Source organism: Lissotriton vulgaris, chromosome 8 (genome assembly GCF_964263255.1).
Source record: "Lissotriton vulgaris chromosome 8, aLisVul1.2, whole genome shotgun sequence".
Lineage (NCBI taxonomy): Eukaryota > Metazoa > Chordata > Amphibia > Caudata > Salamandridae > Lissotriton > Lissotriton vulgaris.
The window spans coordinates 623,257,946-623,270,623 of record NC_141696.1 but is presented as its reverse complement, the minus strand read 5'-3'; the positions used below and the strand labels follow the sequence as shown (position 1 = coordinate 623,270,623).

The window sequence follows — 12,678 nt, the reverse complement described above, 5'->3', positions numbered from 1 at the left end:
TTGTGATACCCCTCCAGCTACAGCTACTACCCCCTGGAAACTGCTTGAAGCAAGTAGGTTCAGGCAACATAGGACATGTACATGTGTGGGGATAGCATGGGTCCTACGGGTCTGGCGTTGCATTAGGGGTTCCAATTCTGCTATTAGGTGTTGATGTTAGGCCAGGTTGGCAACAAGATAGAAGGTAAAGGAACATAAAGATGGTGTATAGGGTATGATTGAAGGGTTTGAAGGTTGTTGATATATAAGTTCAGTCTGTACTTATCGTAGATTTCTTCTTCTGTTTGTCCCAGCAATGTGATGCACACTCGGAAAATCTGCTCCTGTATTCTCCTTCTGCGCTGGGCTGCTGCATGGATCCTCATCCTCCTTGGCATCAAGTAGAGTGCTGCCATTGTGGAAGGCTTCAGGGGCCTTCTGAGTCTGTGTAAATAGGGTTCTGAGTGGTTGCACCTGTGTGTTTTTTCTTTACCACCTGATTGTGAATCCCCTTATTCTGCACTTGCAAAAATGCGATTTTCATGCGAATCGCTATTTGCGATTTAACATGCATTGGATTGCAATTCTTTAATCGCTATTTGCGAGCGCGGGTGAGGTAATCGCTAATTAGGATCCGCATTATTTTTGCGGAAGAGGTTGTTTTTCGCGATATGGGTTCCTGCATTGGAAAGGGTTGGATTGCGTTCGCAAATGGCCTTTTTATGTGATTCACAATTTTTGCAAGGTTTTTTTTGGGTTGATTCATGTGCCGGTAAAATTCTATAAAACATTTATTAAACTCACATTGAATCATGTTAATATCACAAAGGTACATTAATTAGTTCACATTTCTTCTACCATCTAATTTCATCAATAACACTAACTAATATGAGAGTGCATACTACAAGTGGTTAAGTAGCACTCCTAACACATATCCCAAGTAGGATAGTATTTCTGCTGTCTCGGCACAATTAATTAGCTAAATGGAAAGTGAATTAACCCATCTAAAAACAACTCAATACAACCTTTTGTGCAGTTAACAATAGGCATTTCCGGAGAATTAATACGCCAAGTGAGCTTCTCTTTCTTTCACAAAAATCTCTCATCTCTCTTGTGCAGTCTGAAGGAAAAGGCCATGTTGTAGATTTTCCACTCATATACTATCTCCATGTTTGTGTCATATGTTTTATGTAAGGCCAGCTAAAATATATATTAATGTTTAAGAATATACCTCAGTAACTTCTAATAATCTCTTTATGTTTTCCAGGACAATTCACGTTTCTCCCTGCATGATTTTGCATGTGTATTTTGGAATTATAGCCAAGGAGACTGGGACACAAGAGGATGTGAAAAGGTTTCTGTTGATGACGGATTTTTGAGATGTATTTGCAATCATACAACAAATTTTGCAGTACTAATGGTAGGCTATCCCCTCTTGAATATGATATATTAATTTATGTTATTTTACACTGCACCAGCAAACCACTCTCTTCTAGTCAAGACATTTAGCACTGCAAACTAAATTACCTCTTTGTCCTTGCCCATCCAGTCATGACAAGAAAATGAATGACCATGACCAGGTTTGTTGTCGTTTTTATGCCTGCATGCCACAAGGCTGTACTTCAGTTAGAGGTTGAGAGACACCAAATGTGTTGTACCTAAGTAAGGGAAACTCAACCTCTTTCTGTTTGTCATTACACCCATCACATGTATTATAGTAACCACTGATGTGAAGTGTTGATAGTTGTGATTAGCCTGATGTAGCCTTACCACTTGTTTTACTCACTTTAACTAAGGAAAAACAATTCGCTATACATTGAAAACTCATTTTCTTCAAATCATAAAGATCGGATCCCCCTGCCTTTGTTTTAACAAAGTGTGTCGTTTAATTATAGAATTGATTTTCCACATACATCTACCTCGTTAGCTGTCTTCCTGCTCCAGAGATCTCTTATTTGTTTTTTTCAGAAGATTTTAATTCTAAACCACGTCACGTCTGGTCTGACTGAATAGTTTCTCCAGAAACCATTTCAAAGGTCCCATTCATACACACAGGCGAACATGCCTATTAATAATTACCAGTGTGACAACCGCCTTAGTTGCTTCCAAAGAGACGTTGTTTAACTGTGCTCGATCAATTTACTCATCTCTTTTCACTTACATTAGTAGATTATGGGAACCAATTTGTTGCCTTGAAATTTAATGGGTGAGCTACTTTTTATTAGTTCAGGGCATAATAAAGTCACACAAATTAAAAACTTATTGCTGTTGGTTGGTACAAATTCCATTGACATTTTGCATATCATCATTACATATAGTACAAGAAATATCTTAACTGATAATCCATATTTACTGTTCCATCCCCCATCCCTCTCAGTCTGAAATCTCATCTGTTGGTAACCTGGGTGGATCACAGATATATCCCCTAAATTTATTCCATGATCCCCAGACTTTCCCCCATTTTTGGGGGCATCCTTGACTAACATATGTCGCTTTCTCTGCCACCATGGCTCCATCCACGTCTTTGCACCAGTCCTTGAGCGTTGGTGAATTTCTTGAACCCCACAATCTGACTATATTACCCTTGGCGAACACTATCCCCAGTGTTGCCCAATCCTGTGCTGGACTGGTAAGATCATTGGGTTCCCATATGTTTAATAAGCATCTTTTGGGTTCTGGTACCACTGATACTTCCTCTGCTTGTGTCAAGTCAAGGGAAGCAAGCTTTATTCGACGATTGTCATAAAAGCATATTCCACATATAAAAATACATGCATAAAATGAATAAAACTAAGTTAAAATTTCCAGATCATAAAATTAATAAAATACATAAAATACAATCAATTCATTACCAATACAGGTATGGACGATACTATTGCACGATGGTTTAGCAAAGATACATAGCCTACATAATTCTGATTATTCTTTCAGCAATCGGCCTCTAATTGACCATGCCCAGCCTAAAAATTTCGCCACCGCTATATACACAGTCATGTATGGGCAGGTACGAATGATCCTAATTGCAACTAGTCCACTACTAGTGCCCAGTAGCCTACACATCGGGCGTAGCCACTTCCGAGGAGGCACCGTGTACACTGGGCACTCAAACAGGAGGTGGCCAATGGTTTCTGGAATATCCAGACAAGCTGGACAAGCAACCTTACCCCCGCTAGTCCACCCATTCATCTGCTTGTGATATACTTCTCAGTACTGCTACCCAGTATGGTACAATCTTTGGACATTGCCATATTGTGTGGTAGAACGTGCCTTCCTCCCGACATTCCCTCAGGCAGAACGGATTTTGTTGAGGGTTAATCTGGTGTAGTACGTGTGATGTAGTATCTTGAGTTGCACTAATCTTAATCTTGAAGATATTGCTACTTCGTGTGGGGATGACAATGCAGTTTGCCAATCTGTATCGTCGAGATCCCCCACATCCAAGGACCATTTTTGTGTTAGTGCTTCTGTTGGGTCAGGTAAGTTGTTAACTAGTTTACGGTAGGTGAGGGAGGTGGCCTTTTGGTGCATATAATCAGTCAATAACCTATCCTCTAGGGGAGAAGCCTCCGGGACTGCAGTGTCGGGTAGTATAACTGCCTGTAGTGCATGTCTGACCTGCATGTATCTGAATATTTCAGAGGGTGCCCGTTTGTATTGTTTCTTCAGGTGCTCAAATGTGGCCATCTTGCCCTAGATCCATAAGTCATCCACCGTAGAGATGCCTATTGCCTCCCATTTATGGAACCCTTAGTGTTTCTGAGTCGCCCAAGCCATTGTGTGTCCCAGAGTGAAGTGAGTTGGGTGATAACCCCCTGCCAGCCCAACTTGGTATGTGCCATGTACCATATATTGACTGTGTCCAGCATGGGGAGAGCCAGTGGGGGGCTTTTGCTGTTAATCAATCTTAAATTATCATACAAAGCAAAGCGAATATACGCATGCTCGCCCAATATCTTGGCAGCTGAATTAACAGGGAAGAATTTACCGAGTTTTTTAGTGGTTAACTTTTATAATTCTTTTATGAGAGGTGATGACCTAGAGCACTTAAGATCCCTCACTGCATTTCTGGCTGTCTATGAGGTCAAGATTGACATGTACTACCACATATTAGTCCTGGGAGATTTTAATATTCATATTTGTCCTATCAACTGTCTAACAAAATTAGACAAGGAGTACGATTCGCAGGGGTTAACGCACTTTGAACATACTGCCTCTGGGACCTTTCTAGAGAGTTTTTTATCGACCCATAATTTGATCTGCCCAATGCATTCAGATTTGTCAACTCCCATACCCACATATATTGGCCAAGGCCACCAAAGCATTATTGACTATATTCTAGTCTCGGGCTCACTGATGGACTTATTAGGCACATTTGGCGTAACACATGATTGCCTAAGTGACCATAACCCACTGACACTGGATATTAACATTTCTGTCACCGAGAAAGTCAAACCCATGGCTCATATAACTAATATTAACATTGCTCCAAAAGATCAAGGACGTAGGTTAAGATGGGAAGTAATCACTCCTGACAGTTTTATCGAAAATTTAATTAGTGACTGTGCAGAGGAGTCTTTGTATCTGTATGGACCATGACCCCAATCCATTACTAGTCGTAGGTGCGTTTGACCGAATCACAAGGCAAGTAGCGGTTACCTTGACGGTACCCTGCAAAACAAGGCGCCCTAGACATAAAAAATGGTTTGATGAAACCTGCATGAGTGCCCATAGAGCACTCATGGAGGAGCTTAATGGGAAACCTAGGGCCGTTGACAGGGTCAAGCATGCTAGAAGGGCATATAAAGTCGCAGTTGAAAGTAGGAAGAAGCAGTTAAGAGAGATGGCATGGGACGAGCTAAGTCAATCAAGTGTTCTGTCAAACAGCACTAGGTTTTGTAGTGTGGTGAATAGTCCTACATTTGATGAATTTTCTAATTCCGTCAAAGACTGTCTCGTTTCCCCTGAGAGGTGGGTCCAACATTTCTGGGGCATATACAGTGATGTGAGTCATGGATCCTCTGTATGTCCAGTTGATAGTGGTTGTGTCCCGAACCCCCTGTCCTTTACTTTGGATGAAGTCGCTGAGGCAATTAAGTCAACATCAAGGGGGTAAGCCCCGGGCCCCGATGGTGTACCGGCTGACCTTTACAGATCAGATCCTATTCTAATGGCTAAAGTTTTAACTCATGTTTTTAATGCTGCCAGTCAGCTTGGCTTTCCCTCGTCTTGGGTCAAAGCGGTCATTATTCCGATTTTTAAAAAGGGAGCCAGAGATGTTCCAACCTTTTATAGGGCAATCTCACTCTTGGACTCTGCTGCCAAAATTATGGGGAAAGTTTCCTTGCTCGCCTAACAGACTGGCTAGATCAAAACAGTATCATGTCTGATCTCCAATATGGATTTAGACATTGACCCATTTTTTATGTATTGGGTCAATGTCTTAATCTTCATCTAGTGATTGGGAAGTCGCAAAGCATGGGGATCTCCATCTGGCCTTTATGGACCTACCTCAGCTTTCGACCTTGTTAACAGATCAAAGCTTTGGGCGACCTTTCGTAGTATTGGTTTAGATGTGGATTTGATTTCCTTCTTGGCAGCTATTCATGAAAATATTACAGCCGCAGTGCGCTATAATGAGGATGGCAGCCTAACTGATTCCTGGGCTGTCAAAAGAGGGGTTCGACAGGGATGCATTTTAGCACCCCTGCTGTTTACACTATACATTAATAAACTAGGGGACACCCTGACTTCCTGTTGCAAAGAGATCCCAAAAGTCGGTACTAAAATGATCCTGCATTGCTCTATGCTGATGATGCGGTCTTGGTGGCAAGGTCCTCGAGAGGGCTGCAATCTCTTTAGATTGTTTTATTGATTTTATGGACTCTCTGGATCTGATTACGAATTTTAAAAAGTCACATTCTATGTCCATCGGTTCAGGTAGAGCAAGGAAGGCCAGATTCTACTGTAAGAACATGGAATTAATTAAAGTCCCCGATTTCCCATACCTAGGTGTTCTTTTTGATGACAGGCGTTCGTGGCTTACGCAGTGCTCACACAAAAAGAACGATTCAGAAAAGGGGGTGGTGATGAACAGAGTGTCTGAATTAAGCAGACCACTCTTACCCAGTCCAAAGATCAGGGCTTGATCCATCACCATTATTTAGCTCACTGCACCATCCCAGCTCAGAACCTGGCTATATGCAAATTAGTCTGTCCCTGGCCCAGTGCATCATGGGAACAGGGCAGACCAAACTACCAAGCCAATTCTTCACCAGAAAGGAGACAAGCTTCCGGTGACCGGTTTCTGGCATTTCAGCCGTCGTCGGCCCGGCTTGCTTGAATCCTGATGGTGCAGTGAGCAAGGGACTCATGTCTGAGTATACCCTGCAACACCTATAGTGGCCAAAAACGATTCAGAAAAGGGGGTGGTGATGAACAGAGTGTCTGAATTAAGCAGACCACTCTTACCCAGTCCAAAGATCAGGGCTTGATCCATCACAGTTATTTAGCTCACTGCACCATCCCAGCTCAGAACCTGGCTATATGCAAATTAGTCTGTCCCTGGCCCAGTGCATCATGGGAACAGGGCAGACCAAACTACCAAGCCAATTCTTCACCAGAAAGGAGACAAGCTTCCGGGTACCGGTTTCCGGCATTTCAGCCGTCATCGGCCCGGCTTGCTTGAATCCTGATGGTGCAGTGAGCAAGGGACTCATGTCTGAGTATACCCTGCCACACCTATAGTGGCTAAAAACGATTCAGAAAAGGGGGTGGTGATGAACAGAGTGTCTGAATTAAGCAGACCACTCTTACCCAGTCCAAAGATCAGGGCTTGATCCATCACCGTTATTTAGCTCACTGCACCATCCCAGCTCAGAACCTGGCTATATGCAAATTAGTCTGTCCCTGGCCCAGTGCATCAGGGGAACAGGGCAGACCAAACTACCAAGCCAATTCTTCACCAGAAAGGAGACAAGCTTCCGGGGACCGGTTTCTGGCATTTCAGCCGTCGTCGGCCCGGCTTGCTTGAATCCTGATGGTGCAGTGAGCAAGGGACTCATGTCTGAGTATACCCTGCCACACCTATAGTGGCCAAAAATGATTCAGAAAAGGGGGTTCAAGCAAGCCGGGCCGACGACGGCTGAAATGCCAGAAACCGGTCCCCGGTGGCTTGTTTCCTTCCCAGTGTAAGAATTGGCTTGGTAGTTTGGTTTGCCCTGTTCCCATCATGCACTGGGACAGGAAAAGACTAATTTGCATATAGCCAGTTTCTGAGCTGGGATGGTGCAGTGAGCTAAAAAACGTTGTTGGATCTAGCCCTGATCTCTTGACTGGGTGAGAGTATTCTGCTTAATTCAGAAACTCTGTCCATCACCACCCCTTGTTGTTAAATATTTTGTCCACCCTAAGCGTGGAAGGGTATACTCAGATGTGAGTCCCTTGCTCATTGCACCATCAGGATTCAAGCAAGCCGGGCCGACGACGGCTGAAATGCCAGAAACCGGTCCCCGGTGGCTTGTTTCCTTCCCAGTGTAAGAATTGGCTTGGTAGTTTGGTTTGCCCTGTTCTCATCATGCACTGGGACAGGAACAGACTAATTTGCATATAGCCAGGTTCTGAGCTGGGATGGTGCAGTGAGCTAAAAAAGGGTGTTGGATCTAGCCCTGATCTCTTGACTGGGTGAGAGTATTCTGCTTAATTCAGAAACTCTGTCCATCACCACCCCTTGTTGTTAAATATTTTGTCCACCCTAAGCGTGGAAGGGTATACTCAGATGTGAGTCCCTTGCTCATTGCACCATCAGGATTCAAGCAAGCCGGGCCGATGACGGCTGAAATGCCAGAAACCGGTCCCCGGTGGCTTGTTTCCTTCCCAGTGTAAGAATTGGCTTGGTAGTTTGGTTTGCCCTGTTCCCATCATGCACTGGGACAGGAACATACTAATTTGCATATAGCCAGGTTCTGAGCTGGGATGGTGCAGTGAGCTAAAAACCGGTGTTGGATCTAGCCCTGATCTCTTGACTGGGTGAGAGTATTCTGCTTAATTCAGAAACTCTGTCCATCACCACCCCTTGTTGTTAAATATTTTGTCCACCCTAAGCGTTGAAGGGTATACTCAGATGTGAGTCCCTTGCCCATTGCACCATCAGGATTCAAGCAAGCCGGGCCGACGACGGCTGAAATACCAGAAACCGGTCCCCGGTGGCTTGTTTCCTTCCCAGTGTAAGAATTGGCTTGGTAGTTTGGTTTGCCCTGTTCCCATCAAGCACTGGGACAGGAACAGATTAATTTGCATATAGCCAGGTGTTGAGCTGGGATGGTGCAGTGAGCTAAAAAACGGTGTTGGATCTAGCCCTGATCTCTTGACTGGGTGAGAGTATTCTGCTTAATTCAGAAACTCTGTCCATCACCACCCCTTGTTGTTAAATAAACACACAAAAAGAACACATTAGCTAGAGCATCGTGGGATATTTTAGAGTTTGCTAAAAGAATTGGCTCTAAACCACTCCCGGCTCTCAGGAAGATTTACAATGCTAAGTGTCTCCCAATGGTGACCTATGGGTGTGATATATGGGGATATATAGAGACTGGAGAAATCCAGGCGGTTGAAAAAGCTTTTTTCCGCAGATTGCTGTCGGTCCCTGCCTCAACCCCAGTTTTTAACATCCATGAGGACCTAGGAGATAGTTTTATTTCAGACCAGATTACGGTTGCCCCTCTACTGGGCTGGCTTAGAATTTGGGTTCAACCGACCCCCAATTGAAATCAGTTGATTATCCAAGATTGCATTTCCCTAGACAAAGGGCTAGATATACCATGGGTCTGTTACATTAAGACACAGATGGAATTCTTTGGTTGTCCTGACTTATTTGTGAGCCCTAGAGCTCTCAGCAAGTTGGTCATTAGAGATCTGAAGCTGCAGTTTTTGGACAGATCTATGTCGATAAGGGAGGAAAGGGAACTAGTAAAACCTACTGTGAGAAGTTTTGTCACGCTGAGTCTAGGTAGACAGTTGCAACTGTATTTATCTTACATAAACAAACCTTACCATCTATTTGCTTTAATTAGATTTAAGCATAATATGGTTCCCTGGCTACTAGCCTTCCCGAAAGGGTTTTTTAAAGAAAGGTCGTTAAGTCCCTGTCCTTGGAAAAATTTCTCTGAACAGAACACCCTCCATATGATATTTTTCCGTGATTTTTATGTTTCGCTACATAGGAAATTTATTATTCCACTCCTAAGAGGGCGCAACTTTGAACAAGTCAGGCCAGCGTTGGCATACTTGCAAATGTTGGCTTCTCTAGTGGTGTGCTTTGGGGTGCAATTTATATAATAGGAGTCATTAGGTGCAGGAATAGGCTCACAGAACCATAGTGTGGACATTGTTTCAAATGAAATCCCTTACAGCCACATGCATCAAGCGACTTTGGAGTCGCAAATGGTGCGATTTGCAAAATTCGGCCGTTTGCGATTCCAAAATCACTATTTGGGATGCATCAATGCGGAAGTACAAGAAATCGCTATTTTTTGCGATTTCAGAAAATGCAATTGCATTTAAGGAATTGCATTTTTGCGATTCCTTAAATGCAATGCATGACTGTTTAAAAAATTGCGAATTCGCAAATAGGGGGAGCAAATTAACACGAGGTTGAACCTCGTGTTAAATTGCGAAATCTTTAAAAAATGCTGAAATATGCAATTTTGAAAGTGTCATGTTACACACACACACATGTCCTTTCGACATGTGTGTGTGAAACTTGCACTTACAAAAACATTTCAAGGGTGCAGGGGGGGGTCCTTTGGACCCCCCTCAGCACCCTTGAAATGCATTAACAAATTGCGATTCGCAAAATGAAAATCGCAAAATGTTAATGCCTTCCCATTGATTCCTATGGGCCTCTTGGCCCATAGGAATCAATGGGAAGGTTTTCCTTAATTGCGATTCGCAAAATGTGAATCGCAATTAAGGAATATTAAGAAATTGCAATTTATTTAGCGATTTCTTGATGCATTGCATTTTGCAATTCCTTAATTGCGATTCCTTATTTTTCGCAATTAAGGAATCGCAAAATGCTATATTGATGCATGTACCTGTTAGTCATTATCTTGTTTCTTAAATTTTCATGTAAGCGGTTGACTCCAGATTAGGCCAAACTTTTATTTTATATATTTATTTAAACTCCGAGGACATATCTGCGTCGGGTAGGTGTGTCTAATACATGATGGTTTATTGGAAATTTTTTAAAGGTGTGATAATCTGATTAAGTTAATGCATTAACATATTGTGTTTTGAATTGTTATTCTCTGTATCATGCACTTTGATGGTTTTAATTTAACTGCATAAAATAATCTTGACTTGACTTGACTTGACTGTGTGTGCTGTTGGTCCATCGAGGTGGATCGTTTTTTGTTATATTGTGCCGTCATAATGCCTTCTTCTCCTAACCCGTGTCTGTCCGCTTGAAACGCAGGGTCAGTTTCCGGGCCATGTATACATTGATTGATTATTTTTAACTGTGCTGCCTAATAGTATAGTTGTATGTTTGGGAGAGCTATTCCTCCATCATACCAGCCTCTGACTAACTTATCCTGTGCAATGCGTGCCGGTTTCTTTCCCCATAGTAAACTGGAGACCTCTGCCACTATTGCTTTAAAGTAGCTCCATGGTACAGGAAACTGGGTGTTTTCTAAGTCTTATAAAAACCGTGGGAGTGCCATCATTTTAAAAAGTGCTGCTTTTCCAAGCAGTGTCAATGGTAAGGTGTGCCAGTATGTCGTATCACGTTTAAGACGTTCCAGGGGGGGGAATAAGATTTTTTTTAAAGAAGTCATCGGGTCTAGGTGTCACATAAATACCTAAGTATTTAAAGGCTACCTCTGCGATCTGTAGGTTACAATCTCTAGGGAGTTGCGGTGGTGGATGATGAGTTATAAATATGATCAATTTGGACCAATTAATGGTGTAGCCAGACACCCGGCCATAAAGTTCACAAATATTTAGAAGCACCAAAATGGATCGTTTGAGGGATGTCATATATAGTAGCACGTCATCCGCATACAAGGAGATGCAGTCCTCCCAACCTGCTGCCCACTTGAGTCCTCGGATCGTCGGTTACCATCTATTCCATGCTGCCAGCGGCTCAAGCACAAGGGCAAACAACAATGGGGATAGGGGGCACCCCTGGCGTGTTCCACGTCTCAATCGGAAGTCCTTTGATATGTGACCGTTTGCTGTGACATGCGCCAAAGGTTTTGAGTACAACAGATGTATCCATGCGCAGAATTTAGGGCCGAAGCCTAAATGTTTAAGGACCGCGAAACGGAAGGGTCACTCCACCATATCAAATGCCATGTGGGCGTCTAGAGAGAGAATAACAGCAGGTTCTTGAATGTATGGTATAGGGGCCATCACTCCATGTAAGCATCTCAGATTAAGAGCCATGTTTCTGCCAGGCATAAATCCGGACTATCTGTGTGTATCAGGGTCGTAAATTGTGGGGTTAATCTTATCGCAAGAAGTTTAGCAGGGATTTTAGCTTCGGCATTAATTAACGATATTGGGCGATATGAGGTGCATTCATCGGGACGCTTTCCAGGTTTTGGGATCGTTACTATGGTGGCCACTCGTAGGTCCAGTGGAAGTTCCCCTACTTCCAAACTTTTGAGATATATATTTAGTAAATGTGGGCAAATTTTGCCAGCTGTCTTTTTGTAAAGTTCGATGGGTATGCGGTTAGGTCCCACCGCCTTCCCTGATTGCACGTACCCGATAGCTACTTGTAATTCTTCTGTCGTGAGGTCAGCTTCAGGCTGAGGGCCGCCTCTGGCGTTACCCACCTAATCTCCAAATTCATATGAGGACGGGCTGCAGGTCGGGCTGGACCCGGCTTGTACTTCTTTTCCTTTCTTTAAGGCAAGTAGGCAATATTCCATATCTGAAATCCTCTCACTTAAACCTAGCCTCCAGCCTTGCTCTCATCGTCTTACGCCTGAAGGGATACTGCAATCACTCTATTGTAGGACATGTTCTGTTTCTTTTAATCCCTCATCTATTGATCCTTTTAAACTATCTTCCCCTCAAACAAGGCCAGCTGCTTCCCTAATATCTGGCTTTCTTATCAATGCGCGTTCACTCATTAAGCATAACGTGGCCTTTCACGATTTTGTGGATGAACGACAGCCTGACTGGATGTTTATTACGGAGACTTGGGCCTCTGACACCTCCGGCCATGACTTGCTTATGGCCATTCCTGATGGCTATTCCTTGCATAGGCAGGATAGACTGCTCCGCAGAGGAGGAGGAATTGCTATTCTTTAAAATCTTCTCTCCCCTGCAAAACGAAATTACTATCCATGCCTCAAGATTGATTTGAAGCTCTGTATTTTTGTATCACATGTGCCCCATCGGCCTCTTTTACAGGGATTTTGATTTATAGGCATCCGGGTCCTAGATCTGGTTTTTCTTCGGACCTATTGAGAATTCTTAATCCCCACTTTGGTAAGCCTTGCTTTACCATTTTAGGTGATCTTACTTTTCATCTCGATGAGGCCAACTCAAAAGATACGTTATCTTTGGTTGAGTCACTTGGAGCCTGTGACTTTCTTCAACTTGTTAATAGTCCCACTCATAAGGCTGGTCATATACTTGACGGGGTATTTACTAATGACCTGAGACTTTCTACTGGCCCCCCCCTGCCGC

At 43.3% G+C, this 12,678-nt stretch overlaps 1 protein-coding gene across 3 annotated transcripts in view; it reads left to right on the top strand.

Moving 5' to 3' along the window:
• Positions 1-12,678, top strand: part of ADGRG7 (adhesion G protein-coupled receptor G7) — a 1,328,771-nt gene that overhangs the window by 817,325 nt on the left and 498,768 nt on the right. For all 3 annotated transcript variants that reach the window (XM_086934503.1, XM_086934505.1, XM_086934506.1), the window contains exon 10: positions 1,247-1,399. In XM_086934503.1, coding sequence (XP_086790629.1) covers positions 1,247-1,399 — 153 coding nt within the window. The remainder of the gene's footprint in view (positions 1-1,246; positions 1,400-12,678) is intronic.